This window comes from Bombina bombina, chromosome 6 (genome assembly GCF_027579735.1).
Source record: "Bombina bombina isolate aBomBom1 chromosome 6, aBomBom1.pri, whole genome shotgun sequence".
Classification (NCBI taxonomy): Eukaryota; Metazoa; Chordata; class Amphibia; order Anura; family Bombinatoridae; genus Bombina; species Bombina bombina.
The window spans coordinates 946,167,821-946,195,740 of record NC_069504.1 but is presented as its reverse complement, the minus strand read 5'-3'; the positions used below and the strand labels follow the sequence as shown (position 1 = coordinate 946,195,740).

Genomic DNA, 27,920 nt, shown 5'->3' with positions numbered 1-27,920 from the left:
AAATTATAGTGAGATTAAACTGTTATAAGTTAAAGCCACCTCCCAAGCATGGTTATACCTAGTATAAAACATAGCTGTTGCTTAATGCAGCATTATATGGATATTAGTTGCTTATTGGATCTACTGAGACCTATGCTAGAGATGTACATTCCATGATTTTATGTTTGGGATGTACAGTATATAGTAATGCAAAAATATTAGAAGCACTGAGTATACTTTACAGTCAGGACAAACACTGCTTTTAATAACCAAAAAGCGTTGCTAAGGTCAATAATAAGGAGATATCAAGATCAATGGTAAACGTAACTGTAATTACAAATGGTCTGAGAGTATATAGTGCAATCAGATTGTTGTTATAAGTTACGATCTCCTCCCAAACTTAGTTACACGTTATATGACATGTATACTGTTGCTCAGTGCAACATTACCAAATTATACCAAACTGTAGGCTGCTTATTACTGTGACCAATATTAATAGTGAAAGTTCCACAGTTCCAAATATAGGACATGTGTAATATGCATATATATTAATAACACCGATTATGTGTTACAGCTGGAGAAGTTCCTTGTTAGAATAGAACCATGTAAGTTAGACTTATCAACATATACAAGAAAAGATGCATTCCCATCTATATTGATATATAAGTAACCTTTCACTAATAGTTATATTGATTTGCACAGCATAATTATTTCCTGTTAAATATTTGGTTACATCTCAAAGGCTATAATTGATCCCATTTCATGCAAGACATTTTTACGTGACCCCGGGTATATAAAATATGTATACAAATCAAACATTTACTGATAATAAATCATAAAGAAATTTATTTTAAAACAATTCTTTGGTATACATATAATTTTAATATTTATTAAAGTCTAAATCAAGTTTGCATACTAATGAGATTGATGTGCTTGTTTATTTTTACATAAAGAATTAAATCTTAGCTGAATATTTGATACTGCAGGATGTAGAGCTATGTGGAGTGGCCATTTAGATTTGATCATATTACACACTCCCATATTATACAATTGTTGGAGTCTCCAAAGTCAATCAACGGGCATGTGTCTAAAAAAAACCCTCTATGGCGAAACAATGGGGTTGAGCTGGCTGAAAAAAAACCTAACAGTCTAACACCTGCAAAAAAGCAGCGTTGAGCTCCTAACGCAGCCCCATTGATTCCTATGGGGAAATAAAAGTTATGTCTGCACCTAACACTCTAATATGAACCCCGAGTCTAAACACCCCTAATCTTACACTTATCAACCCCTAATCTGCCGCCCCGACATCGTCGCCACCTACATTATATTATTAACCCCTAATCTGCCGCTCCGGACACCGCCGACACCTACATTATACTTATGAACCCCTAATCTGATGCCCCCAACATCGTCAAACTCTACATTATATTTATTAACCCGTAATCTGACCCCCCAATGTCAACGCAACTATATTAAATTTATTAACCCATAATCTGCTGCCACCAACGTCGCCACCATTATAATAAATTTATTAACCCCTAAACCTAAGTCTAACCTTAACACCTCCCTAACTTAAATATAATTTAAATACATCTAAATAAATTTACTACAATTAAATAAATTAATCCTATTTAAAGGGACACTGAACCCAAATTTTTTCTTTCATGATTCAGATAGAGCATGCAATTTTAAGCAACTTTCTAATTTACTTCTATTATCAATTTTAATTCATTCTCTTGCTATCTTTATTTGAAAAAGAAGGCATCTCTGTTAAGGATCCAGCAAATGTTTGCTTCAGTACCATGGACAGCACTTGTTTATTAGTGCTGACCAATCAGCAAGGACAACCCAGGTTGTTCACCAAAAATGGGCCGGCATCTAAACTTACATTCTTGCTTTTCAAATAAACATACCAAGAGAATGAAGAAAATTTGATAATAGGAGTAAATTAGAAAGTTGCTTAAAAATGTATGCTCTATGTGAATCACAAAATAATTTTTTTGAGTACAGTGTCCCTTTAAAACTAAATACTTACCGATAAAATAAACCCTAAGCTAGCTACAATATAACTAATAGTTACATTGTAGCTAGCTTAGGGTTTATTTTTATTTTACAGGCAAGTTTGTATTTATTTTAACTAGGTAGAATAGTTATTAAATAGTTATTAACTATTTAATAACTTCCTAGTTAAAATAAGTACAAATGTACCTGTAAAATAAATCCTAACCTAAATTACAATTACACCTAACACTACACTATCATTAAATTAATTTACTAAATTACCTACAATTAAATACAATTAAATTAAATAAACTAAAGTAAAAAAAAACAAACACTAAATTACAGAAAATATAAAAAAGAATTACAATTTTTTTAAACTAATTACACCTAATCTAATTCCCCTAATAAAATAAAAAATCCCCCCAAAATAATAAAATTCCCTACCCTATACTAAATTACAAATAGCCCTTAAAAGGGCCTTTTGCGGGGCATTGCCCCAAAGTAATCAGCTCTTTTACCTGGAAAAAATAAAATACAATACCCCCCCAACATTAAAACCCACCACCCACACACCCAACCCTACTCTAAAACCCACCCAATCCCCCCTTAAAAAAACCTAACACTACCACCTTGAAGATCACCCTACCTTGAGCCGTCTTCACCCAGCCAGGCACAAGTGGACCTCCAGAGGGGCAGAAGTCTATCTTCTTCCATCTGGAGCAGAGCGGGTCCATCTTGAAGACATCCGATGCGGAGCATCCTTTTCCATCCAAAGGCGACTGAAGAATGAAAGTTCCTTTAAGTGACGTCATCCAAGATGGCGTCCCTTCAATTGTCCTCTTCTGGCCGGAGGATGAAGACTTCTGCCCCTCTGGAGGTCCACTTATGCCCGGCTGGGTGAAGACGGCTCAAGGTAGGGTGATCTTCAAGGGGGTAGTGTTAGGTTTTTTTAAGGGGGGATTGGGTGGGTTTTAGAGTAGGGTTGGGTGTGTGGGTGCTGGGTTTTAATGTTGGGGTATTGTATTTTTTTCCAGGTAAAAGAGCTGATTATTTTGGGGCAATGCCCCGCAAAAGGCCCTTTTAAGGGCTATTTGTAATTTAGTATAGGGTAGGGAATTTTATTATTTTGGGGGGATTTTTTTATTTTATTAGGGGGATTAGATTAGGTGTAATTAGTTTTAAAAAATTGTAATTCTTTTTTTATTTTCTGTAATTTTGTGGGGTTTTTTTAGTACTTTAGTTTATTCAATTTAATTGTAGTTAATTGTAGGTAATTTAGTAAATTAAGTTAATGATAGTGAAGTGTTAGGTGTAATTGTAATTTAGGTTAGGATTTATTTTGCAGGTAAATTTGTACTTATTTTAACTAGGAAGTTATTAAATAGTTAATAACTATTTAATAACTTTTCTACCTAGTTAAAATAAATACAAAGTTGCCTGTAAAATAAATATTAAACCTAAGCTAGCTACAATGTAACTATTAGTTATATTGTAGTTATCTTAGGGTTTATTTTATCGGTAAGTATTTAGTTTTAAATAGGATTAATTTATTTAATTGTAGTAAATTTATTTAGATGTATTTAAATTATATTTAAGTTAGGGGGGTTAGACTTAGGGTTATACTTAGGTTAGGGGTTAATAAATTTAATATAGTAGCAGCGACGTTGGGGGCGGCAGATTAGGGGTTAATAAATGTAGGTAGGTGTTGGCGATGTTAGGGATGACAGATTAGGGGTTAATAAAATCTAACTAGTGTTTGCGAGGCAGGAGTGCAGTGGTTTAGGGGTTAATGAATTTATTACAGTGGCGGGGATGTCTGGTCGGCAGATTAGGGGTTAAACATTTTAGTTAAGTGTTTCCGATGTGGGGGGGGGGGCTCAGTTTAGGGGTTAATAGGTAGTTTATGGGTGTTAGTGTACTTTGTAGCACTCTAGTTAAGAGTTTTATGTTACTGCGTTAGCCCATAAAACTCTTAACTACTGACTTTTAAATGCGGTAGGAGTCTGGACAGGAGCGGGTGTACCGCTCACTTTTTCCAGCAATCGTAATACCGGCGTTAGGAAAATCCCATTAAAAAGATAGGATACGCAATTGACGTATGGGGATTTGCGGTATGCGAAAAAAGAAGATTAGGGGTTAAACATTTTAGTTAAGTGTTTCCGATGTGGGGGGGGGCTCGGTTTAGGGTTTAATAGGTAGTTTATGGGTGTTAGTGTACTTTGTAGCACTCTAGTTAAGAGTTTTATGTTACTGCGTTAGCGCATAAAACTCTTAAAGTGAAGGTAAACTTACTCTCTCTTCTATGGTCTAATCGATCAAGTATTATAATTTAATATGAGGTTCATTCATGATTTTTCATAATTTTATTTATTAATTTCGTTTTCTTTTATAATTAGCTGCGATTTCGCTTCTCAAAAATCAACCCGTCTATATTTTTTTTTTTATAAACAACGATCACGTTGTTTATCTAGCCAATTGATTTTCTGGCCGTTAGGCGGCTGTCAATTGACGTCACAAGCTGATGATCGATTGTGCGCATGCGCGAGTGATTCTCTCTCCTCCTTCAAATCGAGCGCGTACTCGTTTTGCAGTTGCGCATTAGTGTCGCTTCACAAATATAGTATTGAATGAGTCTCGCAACTCATTCAATACTATGTTGCTTATTTGGGACGCATGCGCTGAAGAGGACTTCGTTGAGCGCGATTAACGCATGCGCTTTTGAGGGCAAACATTTTTGTGCGCATGCGCGGCAAGCAGAGGATAGATGTGCACGAGTGTAGTTCTGACGTATAGAGCGGGTGGGACCGCTCTATACGTCTATGTATTGAAAACACGGAAGAGATGGATGGGAGGGGATTACGATCGTAATGCTCATTAAAATAAAAGTTGGTAAATATGGTAAAATAAACTTTTTTTTAAAAAAAAAACATAGCGACTCCCTTGTAAGTTAGAAAAGTAACATAAAGTGAGATTTCCATTTGAATAACTTTACCTTCACTTTAACTACTGACTTTTAAATGCGGTAGGAGTCTGGACAGAAGCGGGTGTGCCGCTCACTTTTTCCAGCAATCGTAATACCGGCGTTAGGAAAATCCCATTAAAAAGATAGGATACGCAATTGACGTAAGGGGATTTGCGGTATGCGAAAATCGTGGGAAAAAAAGTGAGCGGTACACCTGTACCTGCCAGACTCGTAATACCAGCAGGCATTAAAAAGTAGCGTTGGGACCTCTCAACGCTGCTTTTTAAGGCTAACACAAGACTCGTAATCTAGCCGATAGTTTTTGATGTATTGATCAAATGTTCCATGAAAAATACCATTGAACAATCAGAGTTTCAAGGATCAATTAAATATTATTAATTAGACTTGATTCCAATCAATACCTTTAAACATAGTCATTATTGTGACTTTGTATAAATATTTTATGAGAACAAGAATACAGATTTTAAATATGCAGCCTTGTAAGAGGCAGGTAGTATTATTAAAATCATTTAGGAATATGTTGAATCTAAAAGATGTTTGGGGAATCCAAACCAGATGTAAAAAGAATACTCTTGTGAATCTAAAACATATCATTTTCTAGGATAGACCTCTTTCTGGTACAAGAGAGACTAATAGGAAAAGTAATAGTCACAGACATTAAATCAGTCTTTCTATCTGATCATGCTCCTATTAGTTTAACTATACCATGTAAATAGATTAAATATAACAACTCCCTAAATATTTAATTTCTAATATTACATTTTAAAAATTACTAAATAATTAATGGAAACAATATATACATTTTAAAAAAAATATATGAATAAGGTTGAGATATTCTGGGAGGCCTCCAAAGCTGTGTTATGAGGAGAGATTAAGGAATACTTTATAAAAAAAAAAGCAGGTGCGAGAGATGTACAATTAGCCAATCAGGTCTGCAATGCTTATAATGCATATTTTTAGCTACCAAACAGAAAGATTTGGGATTTGTATCAAAAAGCTGTAATAGAAAGAGAACATTTAATTTGCAGAAAATGTCTAGTGAATGTGTGAGGTCTAATGCCCACTTCTATAGATTTGTAGAGAAATCAGGTAACATTCTGCTAAGATTAATTAAGCAGAATAAAGGTGCAAATATAATATAGGTTATCTCAACCAGAGGTAAAATATATACTCAGAATGAATAGAATAAAAGTATATTTTCTAATTATTTTAAGAAGATTTATACAGCTGAAGATATTCATGAAGGAAACAAGACAGAATTCTGTAAAGTATGCTTACTCCCTCAAGTCTCTGCAGACAAATTGAAAAAGTCTAAATAGACTTATTACAGAGGAAGTGATTGTTAAGGCTATTAAAATGGCGTCTCTTAATAAAGCGCCAGGTCCGGATTACCTACCAGCTGAATATTATAAAATCTTATCTGAAAATGTTATTGCCACTCTAACAAAATTATTTAATGAATAGTATATGGAGTGTAAATAGATACACAGTTATTTTACTAGATCATTTGTGGTATTACTCCCAAAGAAAGTAAGAGACCCACAAAATTTAGACTCTTATGGTCCGATATCCCTCTTAAATATGGACTTTAAAATATTAGCCAGTATTTTAGCATTAAGACACACAAATATTCTCTCTGATCTCCTCCACCCTGATCAGATTGGGGTTATGAATGGTAGGGCCTCATTTTCCATTTTAAGGAAGGTATTACTTATAGTGGACTATTTTTGGAAAAGAACAAAAGATAGTAATAATTGTAAGGATAAAGCTATTATATCTATAGATGCCAAAAAGCATTTGATACAATAGAATAATTTATTTACAGTCTTGGAAAAATTTGGCTTTAAAGATCAGTTTGATTATCATATTAACCCCAGAAGGACCGGGCATTTCAGACAAAAACTACACCAAAAGACAAGAGCATTTATAGCATTTTTGCCATCATGCCATTTAAACTGAAATAGAGCCTTAATTTTTTTTATCTACTTATCAAAATAATATTTTATTTTAGTAGACAACCCAAAGTATTGATCTATGCCCATTTTGGTATATTTGTTGCCACCATTTTACCGCCAAATGCGATCAAATAAAAAAAAATGAAATTATTTATATACAGCTTGTGCAATCATGGCACAAATTATTGTAGAAGCTTCTTTTGGATCCCCTTTGTTCAAAAATAGCAAGCATATATGGCTTTGCCATTGCTTTTTGGTAATTAAAAGGCTGCTAATAGCAGCTGCACACAACACACACTTTTATTATTCCCAGGAGTGAAGGGGTATATCGGGTAGCTTGTAAGGTTCATTTTAGCTTTAGTGTAGAGATTACCCTCCCACCTGAAACTTCCCAACCGCTGATCTCTACCTAATCCCTCCCAAACAGCTCTCTTCACTCCCTCAACCCCCCCCCCCCCACTAGTCTCCCCCATCTTAAGTACTGGCAGACAGTCTGCCAGTATGAAGTTTTAGAACTTTTTATTTTTTTATTTTTTTATTACTATTTTCTTCAGTGTATGATTACCCCCTTACCTTCCCACCTCCCTTATCCCTCCAAAAAAAAAAAAATAGGTACTGGCAACTGCCTGCCAGTACCCAGTTTTCTATCATTTTTATTTCTAATTGCATAATACTAATTAAAAAAAACCTGAAGTGTAACTGCCCCTCCCATTTACCCACCTACCCTCCATGACCTTTCCCCTACCCTATGTTCTCCCTCCTCCTTCCCCCTCCCTCCCAGCTCTGCATTTATTTTTTCTGTAGAGTAGCAGTCCCACCCATTCCTGCCTCTCCCTCCCCCTCCAGCAATGAGCCACCCACCTCCCTCCTAACCCTCCCACACCACCAATGATAGGCACCACCCTTACCTGATGTAGACAGGGTCTCAGTGTCCCTCTCTGCATCATAACTCTGCAAGTCTATTTCTGCACTTCCCCACTCTGGGTGCATACAGAAATAGTGCAATCTTGCTACTTTAAGTTTGATTGTGAGAGAGAGGCCAAGGGCAGCTGCGTCAAACATGGTAGGGCTTTGGTCCTCAAGGGCTTAATGACCGGCGCTGGTCATTAAAGGGTTGCTACTTTTAAGTAATCCTGTATCTGCCTTAATAGTTAATGGGGATATCTCGCCCAAAATAAAATTATCAAAAGAAACAAGACATGGGTGCCCCCATCCCAATTATTATTTCATCTTGGTATTGAACCCTTGGCTTGTGTATTAAGAAAAAAATATATGGTATAGTGTTAGGCAAGAAGGAATTACACATAGCTCTTTATGAAGATAATATATACATTTTTATACATGATTCTTCAAAGAATATTCCTAAATAATTGCAGATCTTAAAAATTAGCTCATTCACAGGCTATGAGATACATTTTTTAAAGACTGAAATTTTATGGATTCAGAAAACATATAATATTGTTAAAGTACCTTTAAAGAAGTAAAGGAGTCAATGAAATATTTGGGAATTAAAATTTGTATCATGGGTTAAGGTTTAAAGAAAATCTTAAGAATTGGGCTCACTTACCATTATCTTTGACTGGAAAAGTAAATATCATCAAAATGATTATCTTTCCTATAGTATTGTATAATATGCAAAATATACCATTGTTTATATAACATGAGGATCTGATCTACTTAAACAGATTATTTAGAGAATTTATATGGGGTTTTAGTCTCCCCTCTATTAAATGGTACAATTATATTTGTATAGCAAAGATAGCAATAGATTGGATCTTAGATGCAGGTTACTACTCTCTTATTAAGATAGAGAAAAATAAACTTGACCCTCTGTTTTTTAAAGCGATTTTACATTATCAAGCTAAAAGTCTACCTAAAGAGATCAGGTAGATGGACACTATCAAAAATCCAGTCATAGCTTGGTGTAAGATGTGTAAGTTATGGGGACTGGATTGCCACTGAGAGAATCATTTGAAGATTTATAGCAAAAATATTTTTTAAAAAATCAGATAAGAGTATTAGCTAGCCTAGGCAAGATAAGTTTGGAAGCTATTGTTTACCCTTGTTCTTGCAAGCATGCTTATTCAAAGATCTCCTTGTCGTATTGCTTTGAACTAGATAGAGATATTCAGACCACAGGTATGTCCTTATATTATACACATTGCTATTTTTGTTGGGAAATAAGCTCTATATATCCTTGCTAATATATATGTCTTTATATTTATTGAATGTCTATCATTGCCTAGTTATAGAGTTCTGTATACGTTATGCTATATATTTCACTCAACCACTTCCACAGCCTACCTCCCATCAATATTTCCTTGGTTCAGGAGTGATCGCTGTAAATACTACCCCTCCTTCAGTTTGTTCATAGGTAAGACCTGAGAATGGCCTTAGATATCCTAGGAGGAATGGACTTTACATAGCCATTTTACTGTGGTCCACAATATTTTTACTTATATTTAGACTGTTAGACACTGTTAACTTGACACGCCCCCCCATTCCCTTCCCTTTATTATTCTAGAGCGGCTCTTGTCCGCTGCTTCCCCTGCCCACAACCACTATTAAGGCCCACAAGTGGCCATGCAAAAGCCAATTTCCCTCACTACGCCTCATCAGATTTTTCAGGTCCAAAAGTGACCACTAGTCAAAGCAGGGAATCATTACTATCATAAACAAGAAAAATGAGGTTCCATTTTCAGACTCTTGCATTATATAATCACTACCTTAGACTACCACTTCTTATATATACGCACTATGTAGCCTTATCAAATGACACTAATACTTTCCTACCCGCAGTATCGATAAGTAGCACAATTAGTAGCAGGAAGGACATCCAAATAACTTAAAAGGTGCTCTAATTTCTTATAAGTATTACCTTTGTGATGACAATTGTTTTCCTCTGTGGTAATCATTTACGCTTAACTGACCTGTATTATCTATATCTGTGGTAGTGCTGTTTTCTTTGTTTGACCCGCAATTACAATCATGTATTTGTACATTGATGTCTGTTAAGTTACTATTGTCATTGTTTCCAAAAACCTCAATAAAAAATTATTTAAAAAAAAAATAATATATTTTTTAACAAGAATTTCTTTACATAGTTTCAAGTTTGTCATTTTATAGATACTACTAAGAATAGAGATTGTATTAAAGATGAATGTCAATACCTAGAAACTGGGTTTTAACCCATATAGAAATGGTAACCATTTTGGTATAGATTATTGCTCCAAAAAGAGGGGGGGATACCTGGATAGAATTTGTAAGTTATGGGAGAAAGATCGTATCAATATTAATTTTGATAATATAAAAAAACATATTGATAGAATTTGGTCAACTACTCTTGCCTCTTCATGGAGAGAATCACATATTAAATTGATCAAAAGAGTTTATCTAACTTCCAGCACAATGTCCAAATGAACTAGAAACTGCATAGTTCTATGCTCTAGCTGTAAGCAGCTCAGATGCAAATGCAAATTTAATATATTACATAAGGGGATGTACTAAAGTGAATAATTGCTGGAATAAAGTATCATATTGGTTATCTAAGGTAATAAAACAACATATACATTTATAAGTTGAAGATATTCTGTGGCTTAAATATTCTTTAAGGATAAAAAAAATATCAGCTTGGAATTTATAAACTGTGCTATACTTTGTGGAAAGTATATCATTATTTCAACCTGGAAAGCAAGAAAAGAACCTAGCATTGTTAGATTTCTAGCTAAAATTAGACATCAAATGGCAATTGAACAATATGATTCTTTAATTAATACAGAATTGGAGGTTAAGTAGTTTTTTTTTTTTTTTTAAATTGATAGCATTTATTAAAAAGGCTCCATTGGATATGCAGAGACAATAAATCTTTTTCATTTAAAAATTCTGAATATATACAAAATACTATTGTAAGGGGTCCTTAAAGAGACACTGAACCCAAATTTTTCATTCCATGATTTAGATAGAGCATTTTAATCAACTTTCCAATTTACTCCTATTATCAAATTTTCTTTATTCTCTTGGTATCTTTATTTGAAATGCAAGAATGTAAGTTTAGATGCCGGCCCATTTTTGGTGAACAACCTGGGTTGTCCTTGCTGATTGGTGGATAAATTCATCCACTAATAAAAAAGTGCTGTAAGAGTTTTGAACCAAGAAAAAAGCTTAGATGCCTTATTTTTAAAATAAAGATAGCAAGAGAACGAGAAAAAATGATAATAGGAGTAATTTATAAAGTTGCTTAAAATTGCATGCTCTATCGGAGTCACAAAAGAAAAATAGGGTTCAGTGTCCCTTTAAAGTGACACTAAACCCAATTTTTTTATTTAATGATTCGGATAGAGCATGCAATTTTAAGCAACAATCTTTATTTTAAAAGCAGTAATGTAAATCTTAGCAGCCAGCCCATTTTAGGTTCAGCACCCTATCCACACTTGCTTATTGGAGGCTTACATTTACCCACCAATAACCAAGCATAACCCAGGTTCTCAACCAAAAAATGGGCCGGCTCCTTTGCATGACATTCCTGCTTTTTATATAAAGATAGCAAGAGAATGAAGCAAAATCGATAATAGGAATAAATTAGAAAGTTGCTTAAAATTGCATGCTCTATCTAAATCATGAAATACAAAAATTGAGTTTAGTGTCCCTTTAATGAAGACCTGTAAAGGGGAGGAAGAGAAAAGTACTTGAGAGGGTGGGGTAGAGAGAAGAGAGTGGAAAATATCTTCCCCCTTTTTTTAAAAAACAAAAAAACAAATAAAACAAGGAAATATTTATGATATTTTTATGGTATCAGGCATAGAGTTATCATTATTATTTTTTTGGAATATTATAAAATGAGGTTTCTCATATTATGTTTACAGAGTCGACATAATGAAAGCATATGCAATTGTCAGGGAACAAAAAAATGAAAATAGTGCCTTTCTAATCTAATATCTAATATCTATTTTTTTTTTCTACAGAAAACAATCATTGATGTCTATAGAGAGTTTTTAGGTAAATCATTTGATACATTTTTTAAAGTATTGTGACTGATCCCATAGTTATATATAAGCAATAGTGCAATTATAAAATGCTCTAACACAATGTTTCTCAATTTCAATCTCTATGACCCCTTACAGGCTAGATTTTCATGATATCAGAAATAGAGCATAGGTGAAATAATGTATAAGAGCAGGTTAATAACCATGGTTAGTGATCATTTGATTATTTCACTTGTACTCTAGTTTAGACCTAGATTACTAGCGGAGCGCAAATTTGCGCTTTTGCAAGTACAATATTTGTGCTTTACTCAGTAATAACGGTGTAGACAAATGTGCACTGGTATTACATGTTCAGCGCAATACAAATAAGACCTTGCGTTTGCACTGCATGGAAGCTTTGCATTCACGAGAGCGTGCTTCCACAGGCTCCAATCAGAGCCTCAAACTGATGCCGTTAAACATGGCAAACAACCTAGAGCAGCACAGTGGGGTAAGTCCTGCAGCATTGGCAGCATATTTAAAAAGTATATGTATATCAATATATACATATATACACATATACACACATAAATATATACAGTATGTATATAAACCAATACATAAATAGTAAGTGATAAAACAGTCCCCATAGACCGCAAAGTAAAGGAACTTTCCAGTGCTTTTTTTTTTTTCTAATACCCCACATTCCGTCACCTTAACCCCTTATAACTGCTTGGTGCAGTTGTTTTATAAGAAAATAAAGATGGTACTATTTTTCATTTTCTTTAAGGATGAATCCACTTTGTTTGAGGGGAAACTGAGGAATTTTGTTTTTCATTAACCATAGATCTTATCTCTGGTTAATGAATTCTAGTGCAAAGTGCTACCGTGAGCTTGCGGTAGCATTAACCAGCCACTTGTAATAACTGGTTATTTAACAAGCTACCGTAAACGGTCAAATTTGTAATCTAGCCTCAATGGGATATGTATGATGATAATCGAGTACAAGTGCTTATTATAACATTTTTAATGTTAAATGAGCAGCAGGAAGCATTTTTATGTTTGTGACATTGGCCTAGAATCAAGAGGACCTGTTCTGGAAATTAATTTGTTGCAGAAGATAGTGGCCGCAACTTCTCAGCCTGAGAATAGTAAGAATCTAAAACATCTCACAGTGCTCCTTGTCAAAGTGCAAAGTCAGACATTTGCCACTTCATTCATCCTACCATTTACTTGTCACTTTAAAGGGATAGGAAAGTAAAAATTAAACTTGCAAGAATCAGATAGAGCCTGTAATTCTAAGACACTTTCAAAATTCCTTTTATTTGCAAATGTTCTTTGTTCTCTTGTTATCCATTGTTGAAAATTAATATGCACATATTCTACACTAGTGGGAGCTAACTAGTAATTGGTGAATGCACACATTTGTCTCTTGTGACTGGCTTAATAGAGGTGTTCAGCTAGCTGCCAGTAGTGCAATGCTGCTCCTTCAGAAAAGAATAACAAGAACATGAAGTATATTTGATAATTAAAATGATTTTGAAAGTTATTTAAAATTGTATGTTCTATGCGAATCATGAATTACATTTTTGTGGTATCTTGTACCTTTAAAGAACAGAGTTTGCTGTATATGATATAGGGATCACAAAAAAAATAAGAAAATTAAAAATAAAATACTTTAAACAAAAATACCACAACACCATCTTGAAAATAGTCTACCACTCCATGTGGTTTTTTTTTTAATAAAATACCATGAATTTAACAACCTCATAAGCTTTGTAATAGTGACACAAGAGGCACCAGATTGAAAATTGTGTTTTTAAAACTCTACATTCTTGGTCCTGCTTTTAAAAAACAAAACAAAAAACAAACAAACAAACACCATTGCCCCCATTTATAAAACACCAGACAGATAAGATTCCCACTAAGCATCCTTGTCCATCACAGAATCCGCTTCTCATAGTTATCATTACACAAGCAATTGCTTTTACAGCTGTCAAATCAATTGCGCTAGAGCAGGGCTTGTCAATCACCCTGATCAGGATGATATGATTAAGACCACAGCTCTTTAACTAGTTTTTCAGACCCACTTACATGAATCTGCAATGCTTAAGCTCCAAAGCTGCGTCTGCATCTTCATAAATGTAGTTCCATGTCTGTAGAATGATTCAAACATCAACATGATCACCGAGAAAAATAGAGTTTTCAAAATTGAGACTATTGTAACTTATTAAAGACACAAATTTAAAGAACACATATGGAAATATGTTTTATAGATGTTGAGATTGTGATTTTTGTTTTCCCTCAGTTCTGAAGGCCTTCATTTGCTGTGTAAGATAGCATGTTTTAGGCTATAAAAATAAATGAAGTGAGCCTCAATAAATCTTGAAAAAGTCACTTTGGGGCTAAATCAAATCCTTTAAGGTGTTGATTTTGAAAGTTAAAAGTGACACTAAAAATATGTTAAAGGGATAGGAAAGTCAAAATTAGTATGATTCTGATAGAGCATGTCATTTTAAGACTTTTAATTTTAATCTTGATAACAAGAGAACAAAGCAAGTTTGATAAAATAAGTAAATTGGAAAGTTGTTTAAAATTAAATGTTCTATCCTAAACATGAAAGAAAATGTTGCGGTTTCCTGTCCCTTTAAGTATCAAGATAATGGATTAACTAAAACAGTATTGTCCAATGTTTAGTACAGGTAATTTTCTCAATTATTCCATAATGGGTTATAGATGATGAGAAACAATGGAAAATGACTGACTGTGATTGCATTGGCACTGAAATGTGCACTTCTGTAGCTTTTTAACCTGAATAATTATCAAACGCTTAATTGTGATGGACCCCCTTAATATGTAAAAACATACTCATATTTTGTAGGACTCATTTTTCTATGATTAATATATTTACTTATCACATATTTTAAGCCCTTAAAGGGGCATTAACCCATTTTTCCCCTTTCAATATTCAGCTAAAGTTAAACAACTTTCCAGTTTACTTCTATTATCTAATTTGATTTATTCTTTTGACATCTTTTGTTGTAAAGCATACCTAGGTAGGCTGGGGAGCTGAAATGCAATACTGGGAGCTAGCTGCTGATTGGTGGCTGTACATATATGCCACTTGTCATTGGTTCACCTATTGTGTTCAGCTAGCTCTCAGTAGTATATTGCTGCAATTTCAACAAAGGATACCAAGAAAATAAGGAAAATACTGATAATAGAAGTAAGCTGGAAAGTTGTTTAAAATTGTCTTCTCCAGCTTAATATTGATCGGAAAAAACAAGTTTCATGTCCCTTTAAGGAAACATTAAAATAAAATAAATATTTTATATATACAAAGTACATAGAAATTGAACAATACAGGGAAATTGATTTAAAATTTGCAGGTCTCCGAGGTAAAGCACCACACTTGTTAGAGACAAATTACAGGTACATGAAAGTATCTTACTTTTTTAACTGCACATAATTAAACATATTGGGCTAGATTACAAATGGCTTGCTAATATTAGCACTCACAATAACCAGTATTGCTGGACCGCACTACCATTAACGCACAACTTTGATATGACAAGTTTATGGTAAAGCGCACAAATCAGAGAAGGATTAGCGTGACCGACTTCGCTCAAGCTCAGCCTATACTTTCAATGGATATCACAACTGCACTAATTTGCGCTGGTATTAAAATCTGAAATTGCACTAGAATTTTTAGAGCACCTTGAGACCTGAAGTAAACTCTAAGGTGCTAAATTATCGGAGCTTAATGCCCCTGTTTCCGCGCAAGCCTTCAGGCTCGCCGGAAACAGCCGTTATGAAGCAGCGGTCTAAAGACCGCTGCTCCATAACTTGTCCGCTGCCTCTGAGTCTGTGGTCTTCAATCCGCCGATCCTATACGATGATTGTCACCCCCTGCTAGCGGCAAATTTATAGGGGGCGGCATTGCACAAGCAGTTCACTAGAACTGCTTGTGCAATGATAAATGCAGACAGCGTATGCTGTCGGCATTTATCGATGTGCGACGAACATGATACTCTACATCGTATCATGTCCGTCCGCACTGTAATAAATCGTCCCCTAAGGGTTAACAAGGTTACAGAAAACACATTATAAACACATTCAAATAAAGTATTACACACATTAAAATTTTTTAATATAAATATATAATTTTAAAATTAATAAAATGTTTTATAAGAGTTAAAAGGGATATGGTATATGGCAAAGTGTTTGACTAGAAACTTTACTATACCATCTATCTATCTATCTATCTATCTATCTATCTATCTATCTATCTATCTATCATCTATCTATCTATATATTCATATAGATATATAGATACAGAAATATATTTTACAAAACAATATATATATATATATATATAAATATTTTCAGATACAAAGAACATCTTCTATGTGAAGAACATTGGAATATACAGTATTTATAACTACCTTCTGGCTTAGAGCAGTTGGACTAGGGTGCTACCGATAACTTTTAGGTTTTTTTTAGAAGTCCGTCTATGGGGAGAACAAGTTAGCAAGGTATTCGAAGTTCTGAAGTTAGCATGATTCAGACTTTCGCTTGCAAGCTAACTTTTTTCTTTCAACTTGTAATATAAAAAAAATGTATTTAACATGCCACTTGTAATCTGGCCCATTATGAGGAATTACATTTTGAGTTTTATTTCCACCAGCTTATTATTGCTACACAGTACACTGCACCCAGGGAGCTAATGGGTTAATCAATAATTTTGTTAATGATTAATACAAAGGGAACGTATACATAAAAATAATACTTAAATTTACAATGCCCTATTTTGATCTGATCACCCATATCTGGCTGTTTATAGTCCTAAGATTGCAATCACTCAAAGTTCCCTTTGAATCAGGAGATATTACTGATTGAACTCACTTCTGGAAGTGCACACCAGTCTTTTTAAGGGGTGTTGGTATAGCTTTTTATTGGCTTTGCTTCTGATAACACTTTTTAGAAAGAAAAAGGGTTTTATGGAGGGGCAGCTAGGAATCCTTAAAGGGACAGTATACACTCATTTTCATATAACTGCATGTAATAGACACTACTATAAAGAATAAGATGCACAGACACTGACATAAAAATCCAGTATAAAATGGTTTAAAAACTTACTTAGAAGCTTTCAGTTTAGCTCTGTTGAAAAGGCAGTTGGAAAGCCCACTGCAAGTGGGAAATAAGTAGCTCCCCCCTCCCCCTTCTTTTGCATATGAAAAGACCCTTTACACAAACAGGAGCAAGCTGGAGAAGGTAGCTGACGGTATTCAAATAAAACTTTGGGGCTTGGTTAGGAGTCATCAAATCAGAGCAATGTTCTTTAAAAATAAGCAAAATTATACATTTAAAAAAAAAAAAAAAAAAAAAAAAAACTTTATGGGCTATATAAATAGATCATCTACAAAACATTAATGCAAAGAAAAAATGAGTGTATAATGGCCCTTTAAGTGAATGCAACGTGGGCTATACATAAACAGCTAATCAAGTATGACCTGAACAGAGGGACCAACCAGCAAACACTAAAGTGTCCAATTTGTCTTTATTAGGTAATGCAGGGGTCAAACACAATGCTTTAGAAATGATCAGCAAATGATTTATCTACAAAAATCCCTATAGACTTTTTTTTTTTCCAAAATATTTCGATTGACCTCACCATTTTTTATATATAAATTCCTTTTAAGAGAGTGATAAAGAGTACATGTGCAGTTATAATCAAAATTATTTAACCCCCATTGCAAATCAGGTTTATTTTCAAAATTTACAGACTTTCAGCTGTTTGCAATGAACAAATCAAACAAAAGCAACTTAAATAGCTGAACACAACAAATGCTTCAAATGGTTTCCCCAAATTCAAATGAAAATGCAACTTTTAATGAATTCTGCAGTCTCAACATTATTCAACCCCTTTGTGGCAAGCATCTTTAGTACTTAGTAGAATACCCTTTAGCTGTTATGTTCTGCTGCAAACAATATGCATAGCCAGACACCAGCTTCTGGCAGCGCTCCTGAGGAATCTTAGCTCATTCCTCATGAGCAATGGCCTCCAATTCAGTAATTGTTTTGGGTTTGTGTGCATCAACCCGCCTTTTCAAATCCAGACATTTTCTATGGGTTCAATTAAGTGACTATGTTGGCCACTGTAGAATCTTCTAAGAATTCTTCTGCAACCAAGCCTTGGTGGAATTTGAAGTATGCTTGGGATCATTGTCCTGTTGGAAGGTTCAATGATGCCCAAGCTTCAGCTTCCTCACAGATGGCATGACATTTTCTCCTAGGATTTCTTGAAACTTAAATGAATCCATCTTGCCTTCCACATTCTGCAAGTTTCCAGTGTCAGAGGATGCAAAGCAGCCCCAGAGCATTACCAAGCCACCACCATGCTTAACCATAGTCAGAGTGTTCTATTCAGTGTATGCTTCATTCTTTTTCATCCAGACATACCGCTGATCTATCGGGCCGAAAAGTTCCAATTTTAATTAATCACTAAACAAAACATAATTCCAAAACTTTTGTGGCTTATTTATATGATTTTGAGCATATCGGGGCTAACTTTTCATGTGCTTTTGGGTCAGTAGGGGTGTACATCTTGGAGTTCTGGCAATGGAAACCATCTGTGGTTAGTACGCCCCTTACTGTGCAAACTAAAACCTCAGTGCCTGTTTCCACCAAGTCTTACTGCAGGTCTTTTGTAGTCACCTAAGGGTTTTTCTCAACCTGCCTTCTCAGAAATCTGGTTACAGCTGTTGATAGCTTCTTCTTTTTTTTTGCCCCATCCTAGTTTAACCACTGTTCCTTTAACTTTGAACTTGCAAGCTATGCTTCCAACAGTGTCTCTAGGAACATTCAGTGCCTTTGCTATATTTTTGTATCCTGTTTCTTGTTTGTAAAGGGTGATGATCTCTTTTCTTAATTTTTTGGACCATTCTTTTGACTTAGCCATATTTCTAACATGCAGTCAAACGTAGCACTCAACGAACCGCTAGCCAGTTCAGGTATTTCATGCGTCAAGCTCAAGCACACCTGGTGCAACTAATGATACCCTTGATTAACTGTATTAAGTATGCTTGATACAACACCAGTTTTGCATATTTGTGCTGTTATGAGGGATTCTATTCAGGGGGTTGAATCATTTTGAAACTGCGGAATTAAAAGTTGCATTTCCAGTTGAATTTGGGGAAACCTGATTTGCAATGGGAGTTGAATAATTTTGATTACAACTGTAAATCTCTCTCTATAGTATTGCAGAAAAGAAATGAGAAGTATGTATGCATTGTGAATTAATTAAATTAACAATATTTTTTTTTCTTTTTAATAGGCGAATATATAGTTATGACAGTGAATTTCTACTTGCAAAGGAAAATGGGATACTTTGTAATACAGACATATATCCCCTGCATAATGACAGTCATTCTTTCACAGGTTTCATTTTGGATCAATAAGGAATCTGTTCCAGCTAGAACTGTTTTTGGTATGACGTTGGCTTGTCTTCTAAAGGCCAATCTATGTGTTCTTGCATGGAACTCTGTGTCATGTTTCATTACTCATATATCACTTCATTGTTTGTTTGTTACAGGTGAATACTCACAGCAAGTAGTCCTATTCTTCCTGAAACGGAAAATAGGCTATTACATCATTCATACATACATCCCATGCAGCATGACTGTTGTCTTGTCCCAGGTTGTGTTTTGGATCAACAAAGAATCAGTTCCAGCGAGGACTGTTGCTGGTATGATAAAATGTGTGCGCATGTGTTTGTTTGCATGTAATAAATATGTTTATTTTTATGTACAAACATATTTCATTTTATGGATGAAAATCATTTTGTTTCATTAAAATAGTATGCACTGTATACATTTTTAAATGTTGTCCTACTTGTTTACTATTTATGAAGATGTAGATGTCGCTTCTGAGGCCTTATGTTGCAGGCTCGCTCATGCAATTCTGCAACCACAGCTTAAGAAGCTGCATTCTCACAGGTGGAAGACATAAGACATCTGAGGCTGATAAATCTCGGATGATTGACAAGCCCTTTTCTCACACAACCAGATGGGGGCTGCTCTATATTAAATTCCCTCTGTGGACACTGCTTTACTCCTTAATAGTGTGGGTGGATAGTTACCTTGATCAGCCACACTATAAAAAATGAAGGCCATAACTGAAGAATAATCCATCAGTAAGATAAAAGGCGACTCTACAGACTAATGAACAAAACACATGCACCAAAGCAACAATATACACATTCAGAGGCTTAAAAGACCTATTTTTCCAACCTGCAACATTAAAGTGATTAAACTGTTTTGGCTCAAACAAAGAGTATATTTTAAAAATAAAAATACCTCTTTCTCTTGTTATCTTTTGTTGGAAAGTTGCTCCTTCCCATAAAATGCCCAATGATTGTCTTTTGTTTGCAAAATTGAATCACTTCTTTAAAAAGGGACACTTAACGACATGGGCCAGATTACAAGTGAAGCGCTATTTAACTCTCCCGCTGAAGCTTTAACTATGCTAGAAGTAAAGTTGTTGCTCACTAACCCGATGCGTGAAAAAAGCCAAAGATAGAATGGTGCGCATGCAATAACCTATTCCCCCATAGAATTTAATGTAGTAAAAATAACACCCCACTCTCTTGCTAACCAAAACTAATATTCTTAAGAGTGCCAACCGGACATAAAAATATGAATATATATGATGGTATTTTGGTAAATATACAGTATATATCTATACCAATAAAAATTCTATATATATATATATAGATGATTATATATAGATGATTATATATAGGTATAGATATATAAAGCTATATATATTAATACCTATCTAAAAATACATATAATATATTCTGCTATGTGCAGAAAAATGGGATATGAAATATAATAAATGCACAGTATAAAACTTAATTAAAAATGAATACTGCATAAATAAGCTTTTACAATGCTCCAATGCACTTATATATGTGTGTGTGTATAGATGTATACATTTGTGTTTATATGTGTATATATGTCTGTAAATACATATATACACTTATAAATGCATATTTAAACATATATACATACATGCATACTTCTTTAGACATTTACATGTATGTATCTCAATGTTAAAGCACTTTGAGCTCTTATACATTTTTTTGTGCAATTATTTTTTTAATAATTTTTTTTAGATGTTTTTATTATGAGTGTAACTGTACTTTGTTATGTATTTTTTAATATGTTTTGTGCAACTTTTTAGTTTTGCAAAAGTTAACCAGAGCTCTAAATCCGAGATAATCATTCTAGCGTAAATTGTGATTGCGCTCATGCGTTTGCTTTTACTTTCAACTTGTAGTGCTCCACTCATAATCTGGCCCCATGTAGTTACAAGATATTTATGTTGTGCTGCTATAATGTATCAGTATAATCTAAATATTTTTAAAACAAATAAATATCTGTTTTGCTGTAATTTTTTTCCAATACTCTAAAAAAAAAATCCAGTCACCACTTTTCTTATTTGGAGGAGCCTATACATTTTTTTGGAAAAGGCAAGGTGAGCCTTGGTCATTATATTAGCATACAATGCAATGTTTTGCATTTGTTATCTGTTGAAGCCAATTAGGGAAGCCTGTAGTGTGCATTTCCAGTTCTGAGAATTAGAAAATCAAAGCAAAATTATATGAAAAGGGGAAGAAATGAATAACAAAACTGTATTACAAAGTCAATTTGCTATGCATAACTCAAACGTTTATAATAAAATCTCAAAGTGTTCACTGTTCCTTTAAAGGAACATGAATCTAAACCTTTTGTATGAAATAGCTGTAGATCACCAATGTAAAAAAAACCCCACTTTTTTAAAAATAGGAACAAAAAATGCAGTAATACATTATAAATGACTTAACATTACTTTAATGAAATTTTAAGAATGCCTGCCCATTCTTGTTTCTTGACTTCATCAAATAAGCCAGAACAACATTATTTTGCTGCTTATATATTAACTCAATCCATGTAATTCACCCAAGTGCTCACCGAGAGATCCTGATAGTAAGATTTCTTTGAAGCTCCTGAAAACAGCATTGTTTTCATATTTGGCTCTAAGCACATTGGTTTACACAAATGTACTACATTATATACATTGCCTTGTACAGCACTGAATAATTTGTTTAAGGCTAATCATTCCGAACAAATATTCTGAAAATTTAGTTTTTCTTACTCATTTACTGCACTATTTCGTATTTTTTTAGTTTTAAATGAAAAAATACTTAAAGGGACATGATACCCCAATGTTGAAGCACATGAAAGTGATGCAGCATAGCTGTAAAAAGCTGACTAGAAAATATCACCTGAACATCTCTATGTAAAAAAGGAAGATATTTTACCTCAAATATTCACACCCCACTATAAAGAGACTTTAAGAAGCCAGTCAGGATTCTTGTCCCGGTACAAGCTAACTAGGGAGTGAGTATCTGGCATGTGCAGGCACAGTCATGTTATGTTCTTATTCAGTTTAAGTAAGTTCTATGAAATCTCTTGAGATTTCAGTAAAATCTCATGAGATCACAGCATAGGCAAAGCATTACCTCAGCACTGCTGATGCTGATTGGCTATTTTTTTTTTCTTCAACGTGCAGCTGACATAATTTAAAGTATAACTGTTTATATAGTACTCATTCTGGTGAGTTGAAAAATGTTCCTTTATTACATAGAGATGCTCAGGGGATATTTTCTTGTCAGCTTTTTACAGTTATGCTGCATCACTTTCAAGTGATATAGCTTATGAGTACTATGTCCCATTAATATTCATTAACATTAACATTCATGTTCTTTAAAATGAATGTAAATGTTGCTTTACTGCAGATGACAAAGTATCACCTGCAGTTCTATACTTACCTATAGCGCGCTGGGGAGCTGCGCTAATGCCGACCCTTTTTCACAGAGCCACGCTAATATGAGGCTTATTGAGCGCTATAGGTAAGTATTATATATATAAAGGAAATTTAAAGGAAACAAATGTATACTAATGAATGTCATTAGTACATATTCTTTTTATAAAAATAGTGCATTCGTTCAGATATTCGTTTTGTGAAGACAAAACAAATATCTGTATTTTCGTTATAAATATGCATTCATAAGGAAACCAATGCACTTGTCTATACATCACTATTGTTCTTAAAATACATACTATAATATTACATAGTAATTGTTCATTTTTGAATTAGACTTTTTATTTTCTTTCTTTAAAGGTCATGAGACCCAAATTTTTTCGTTGCTGATTCAGATGGGGCATACCATTTTCAAATAAGTTTGCAAATAATTTCTAGTGTCAAATGTATTTTATCTTTGTGGAAGGCTCAGTAGAATTTATGTATCTCGAGCACTAAATGGCAGTAGTTTTGCAACTTTACTTTTAACAATGTTACACATTTGCAAGAGCACTAGATGACAGCAGTGTTTGCTGCCATGTAGTGATCCAGCCACGTGTTCTCTACCTACCTAGGTATGATCTTTAACAAATTATACCATGAGAACTAAGCAAATTTTATCATAGAAGTAAATCAGATTTATTTTTCTTTTTTAAAGGAACACTAAAGTCAAAATTAAACTTTCACAATTCAGAACACACAACAGCTTTTAAACAACTTTTCAATTAATTTCTAGGGCCCGATCCGATATGCAGCGTCACCTGCAAAAGCTGGCAACGCCGGTTTTTGCGCGTTTTTGGTATCCTATATACAGTGCCGCGTCTAAATGTGGCGTGTATATTTCACCCGTCGCTCGCAATTTTTACTCCCATAGGCTAACATGGGACCACGTCGTAAGTCGGTATCCAATATCCAGCGCAAGGCCTTATGTGGCGAAAATGGAGAAATCTTACTCCATTTTCACCTCGCCATAAAATGCAGCCGTAGCAGGCCTTGTGCTGAGTATGGGAGCACCGTAACTCCCTAAAATGCCTGCAAAAAAAAACTTAACACCTAACGCATGTGCAATGTCTATCTACCTGTCAACCGCAATCCCCCACTGCAATAACTAATAAAGTGTATTAACCCCTAAACCGCCATAGCCCACACCGCAATAAACCTATTCTATTATTAACCCCTAAACTGCCATAGCAGACATAGCCTATTAAATCTATTAACCCCTAATCTGCTGACGCAAACGTCGCCACCACTATAATAAAGTTATTAACCCCTAAACCTAAGTCTAACCCTAACACCCCCCTAACTTAATTATTATTTAAATAAATCTAAATAATATTACTATTATTAACTAAAGAATTCGTATTTAAAACTAAATACTTACCCATAAAATAAACCCTAAGATAGCTACAATATAATTAATAATTACATTGTAGCTATTTTAGGATTTATTTTTATTTTACAGGCAACTTTGTATTTATTTTAACTAGGTACAATAGCTATTAAATAGTTAATAACTATTTAATAGCTACCTAGTTAAAATAATTACAAAATTACCTGTAAAATAAATTCTAACCTAAGTTACAAATACACCTAACACTACACTATCATTAAATAAATTAAATTAATTTACTACAATTAGCTAAAATTAAATACAATTAACTAAAATAAACTAACGTACAAAACCCCCCACTAAATTACAGAAAATAAAAATAAATTAAAAGAAGTTTAAACTAATTACACCTAATCTAACCCCCCTAATAAAATAAAAAGCCCCCCAAAATAATAAAATGCCCTACCCTATACTAAATTTCAAATAGCCCTTAAAAGGGCTTTTGTGGGGCATTGCCCCAAAGTAATCAGCTCTTTTACCTGTAAAAAAAAGTACAATACCCCCCCAACATTACAACCCACCACCCACACACCCCTACTCTAAAACCCACCCAATCCCCCCTTAAAAAACCTAACACTACCCCCTTGAAGATCTCCCTAACTTGAGCCGTCTTCACCCAGCCGGGCACAAGTGGTCATCCGATCCGGGCAGAAGTCTTCATCTGATGGGGCAGAAGAGTACATCCAGACCGGCAGAAGTCTTCATCCTATCCAGGCAGAAGAGGACATCCGGACCGGCAGAAGGCTACATCCAAGCGGCATCTTCTATCTTCTTCCATCCGACGAGGAGTGACTCCATCTTGAAGACATCCTGCGTGGAGCATCCTTCCAGCACGATGGACTAACGACGAATGAAGGTTCCTTTAAATGATGTCATCCAAGATGGGGTCCCTCGAATTCCGATTGGCTGATAGTATTCTATCAGCCAATCGGAATTAAGGTAGGAAAAATCAGATTGGTTGATTTAATCAGCCAATCGGATTGAAGTTCAATCCAATTGGCTGATTGAATCAGCCAATAGAATGCAAGGTCAATTCTATTGGCTGATCCAATCAGCCAATCGGATTGAACTTCAATCCGATTGCCTGATTAAAACAACCAATCGGATTTTTCCTACCTTAATTCCGATTGGCTGATAGAATCCAATCAGCCAATCAGAATTCGAGGGACGCCATTTTGGATGACTTCATTTAAAGGAACCGTCATTCGTTGTTAGTCCGTTGTGCTGGAAGGATGCTCCACGCCGGATGTCTTCAAGATGGAGTCGCTCCTCGTCGGATGGAAGAAGATAGAAGATGCCGCTTGGATGAAGTCTTCTGCCGGTCTGGATGTCCTCTTCTGCCCGGATAGGATGAAGACTTCTGCCGGTTTGGATGTCCGCTTCTGCCCCATTGGATGAAGACTTCTGCCCGGATCGGATGACCACTTGTGTCCGGCTGGGTGAAGATGGCTCAAGGTAGGGAGATCTTCAAGGGGGTAGTGTTAGGTTTTTTCAAGGGGGGATTGGGTGGGTTTTAGAGTAGGGGTGCGTGGGTGGTGGGTTGTAATGTTGGGGGGGATTGTACTTTTTTTACAGGTAAAATAGCTGATTACTTTGGGGCAATGCCCCACAAAAAGTGTTTTTTTTTTTTGCACTATAGTTTATTTAATTTAATTGTATTTAATTTTAGCTAATTGTAGTTAATTTATTTAATTAATTGAATGATAGTGTAGTGTTAGGTGTAATTGTAACTTAGGTTAGGTTTTATTTTACAGGTATATTTGTAATTATTTTAACTAGGTAGCTATTTAATAGTTATTAACTATTTAATAGCTATTGTACCTAGTTAAAATAAATACAAAGTTGCCTGTAAAATAAAAATAAATCCTAAAATAGCTATAATGTAATTATTAATTATATTGTAGCTATCTTAGGGTTTATTTTATAGGTAAGTATTTAGTTTTAAATAGGAATACTTTAGTTAATAATAGTAATATTATTTAGATTTATTTAAATAATAATTAAGTTAGGGGGGTGTTAGGGTTAGACTTAGGTTTAGGGGTTAATAACTTTATTATAGTTGCGGCGATGTTGGCGGCGGCAGATTAGGGATTAATAGATTTAATAGGCTATGTGGGCTACGGCGGTTTAGGGGATAATACTAGGATAGGTTTATTGCGGTGTGGGCTATGGTGGTTTAGGGGTTAATACTACTAGGATAGGTTTATTGTGGTGTGGGCTATGGAAGTTTAGGGGTTAATACTACTAGAATAGTTTATTACGGTGTGGGCTATGGCGGTTTAGGGGTTAATACTACTAGGATAGGTTTATTGCGGTGTGTGCTATGGCGATTTAGGGGTTAATACTACTAGGATAGGTTTATTGTGGTGTGGGCTATGGCGGTTTAGGGGTTAATACTACTAGGATAGGTTTATTGTGGTATGGGCTATGGCGGTTTAGGGGTTAATACTACTAGGATAGGTTTATTGCGGTGTGGGCTATGGCAGTTTAGGGGTTAATACTACTAGGATAGTTTATTGCGGTATGGGCTATGGCGGTTTAGGGGTTAATACTACTAGGATAGGTTTATTGCGGTGTGGGCTATGGCGGTTTAGGGGTTAATACTACTAGGATAGGTTTATTGCCATGTGGGCTACGGCAGTTTAGGGGTTAATACTACTAGGATAAGTTTATTGCGGTGTGGGCAATGGCGGTTTTGGTATTAATACTACTAGGAAAGGTTTATTGCGGTATGGGCTATGGCGGTTTAGGGGTTATAACTACTAGGATAGGTTTATTGTGGTGTGGGCTATGGAGGTTTAGGGGTTAATACTACTAGGATAGGTTTATTGCGATATGGGCTATGGCTGTTTAGGGGTTACTACTACTATGATAGGTTTATTGCAGTGTGGGCTATGGCGGTTTAGGGGTTAATACTAGGATAGGTTTAGTGCGGGGTGGGGGGTTGTCAGTCTAGGGGTTAATACATTTATTATTCGGTGTGAGAGGGGGGATTGCGGATATAGGGGTATACATGTCGGGTTTATTTTTCGGAGGTGTGTTAGACAGTTACGGGAGATTTAAAATTTTAGTTAGTTTTCTTAGGCGCCGGTAGTTTCTAAAGTACCGTAAGTCATTGGCGACTCCAGAAATTTGTACTTACACTCATTTCTGGACATCGCTAGTTTATCCGACTTACGGCACTTTAGGAACTGCCGGCGGGGTATATGTAATACCCCGATGTGCAAGGTGAAATTACGGATGGCGCGGGTTCCCTCACTTGCGCCGAAACCTACACCGTATATCGGATCATGCCCCTAGTGTCTAAATGTGCACACTTTCTGATGACTTAGCTTCTACTGAGATTCAAGGAATATACATAGATGCATATATACATTTTGTAATTGGCCAATGACTGTCACATTATGCAGTGGCAAGGAAAATAAAACTAACTTTGAGATTTGTCAGAAAATAAATCTACTACTTATATAAATTCAAATTAAAGGGACACTGAACCCAAATTTTTTCTTTCGTAATTCAGATAGAGCATGCAATTTTAAGCAAGTTTCTAATTTACGCCTATTATCAATTTTTCTTCATTTTCTTGCTATCTTTATTTGAAAAAGAAGTAATCTAAACTTTTTTTATTGGTTCAGGACTCTGGACAGCACTTTTTATTGGCAGATGTATTTATCCACCAATCAGCAATAACAACTGTTCACCAAAAATGGGCCGGCATCTAAACTTACATTCTTGCATTTCAA

General features: G+C 34.9%; 1 protein-coding gene across 1 annotated transcript in view; it reads left to right on the top strand.

Moving 5' to 3' along the window:
- Window positions 1–27,920, top strand: part of GABRA6 (gamma-aminobutyric acid type A receptor subunit alpha6) — a 111,665-nt gene that overhangs the window by 79,779 nt on the left and 3,966 nt on the right. Inside the window, exon 6 of the mRNA XM_053716174.1 lies at window positions 19,216–19,368. Within this exon, the coding sequence (XP_053572149.1) occupies window positions 19,216–19,368 (153 nt within the window). The remainder of the gene's footprint in view (window positions 1–19,215; window positions 19,369–27,920) is intronic.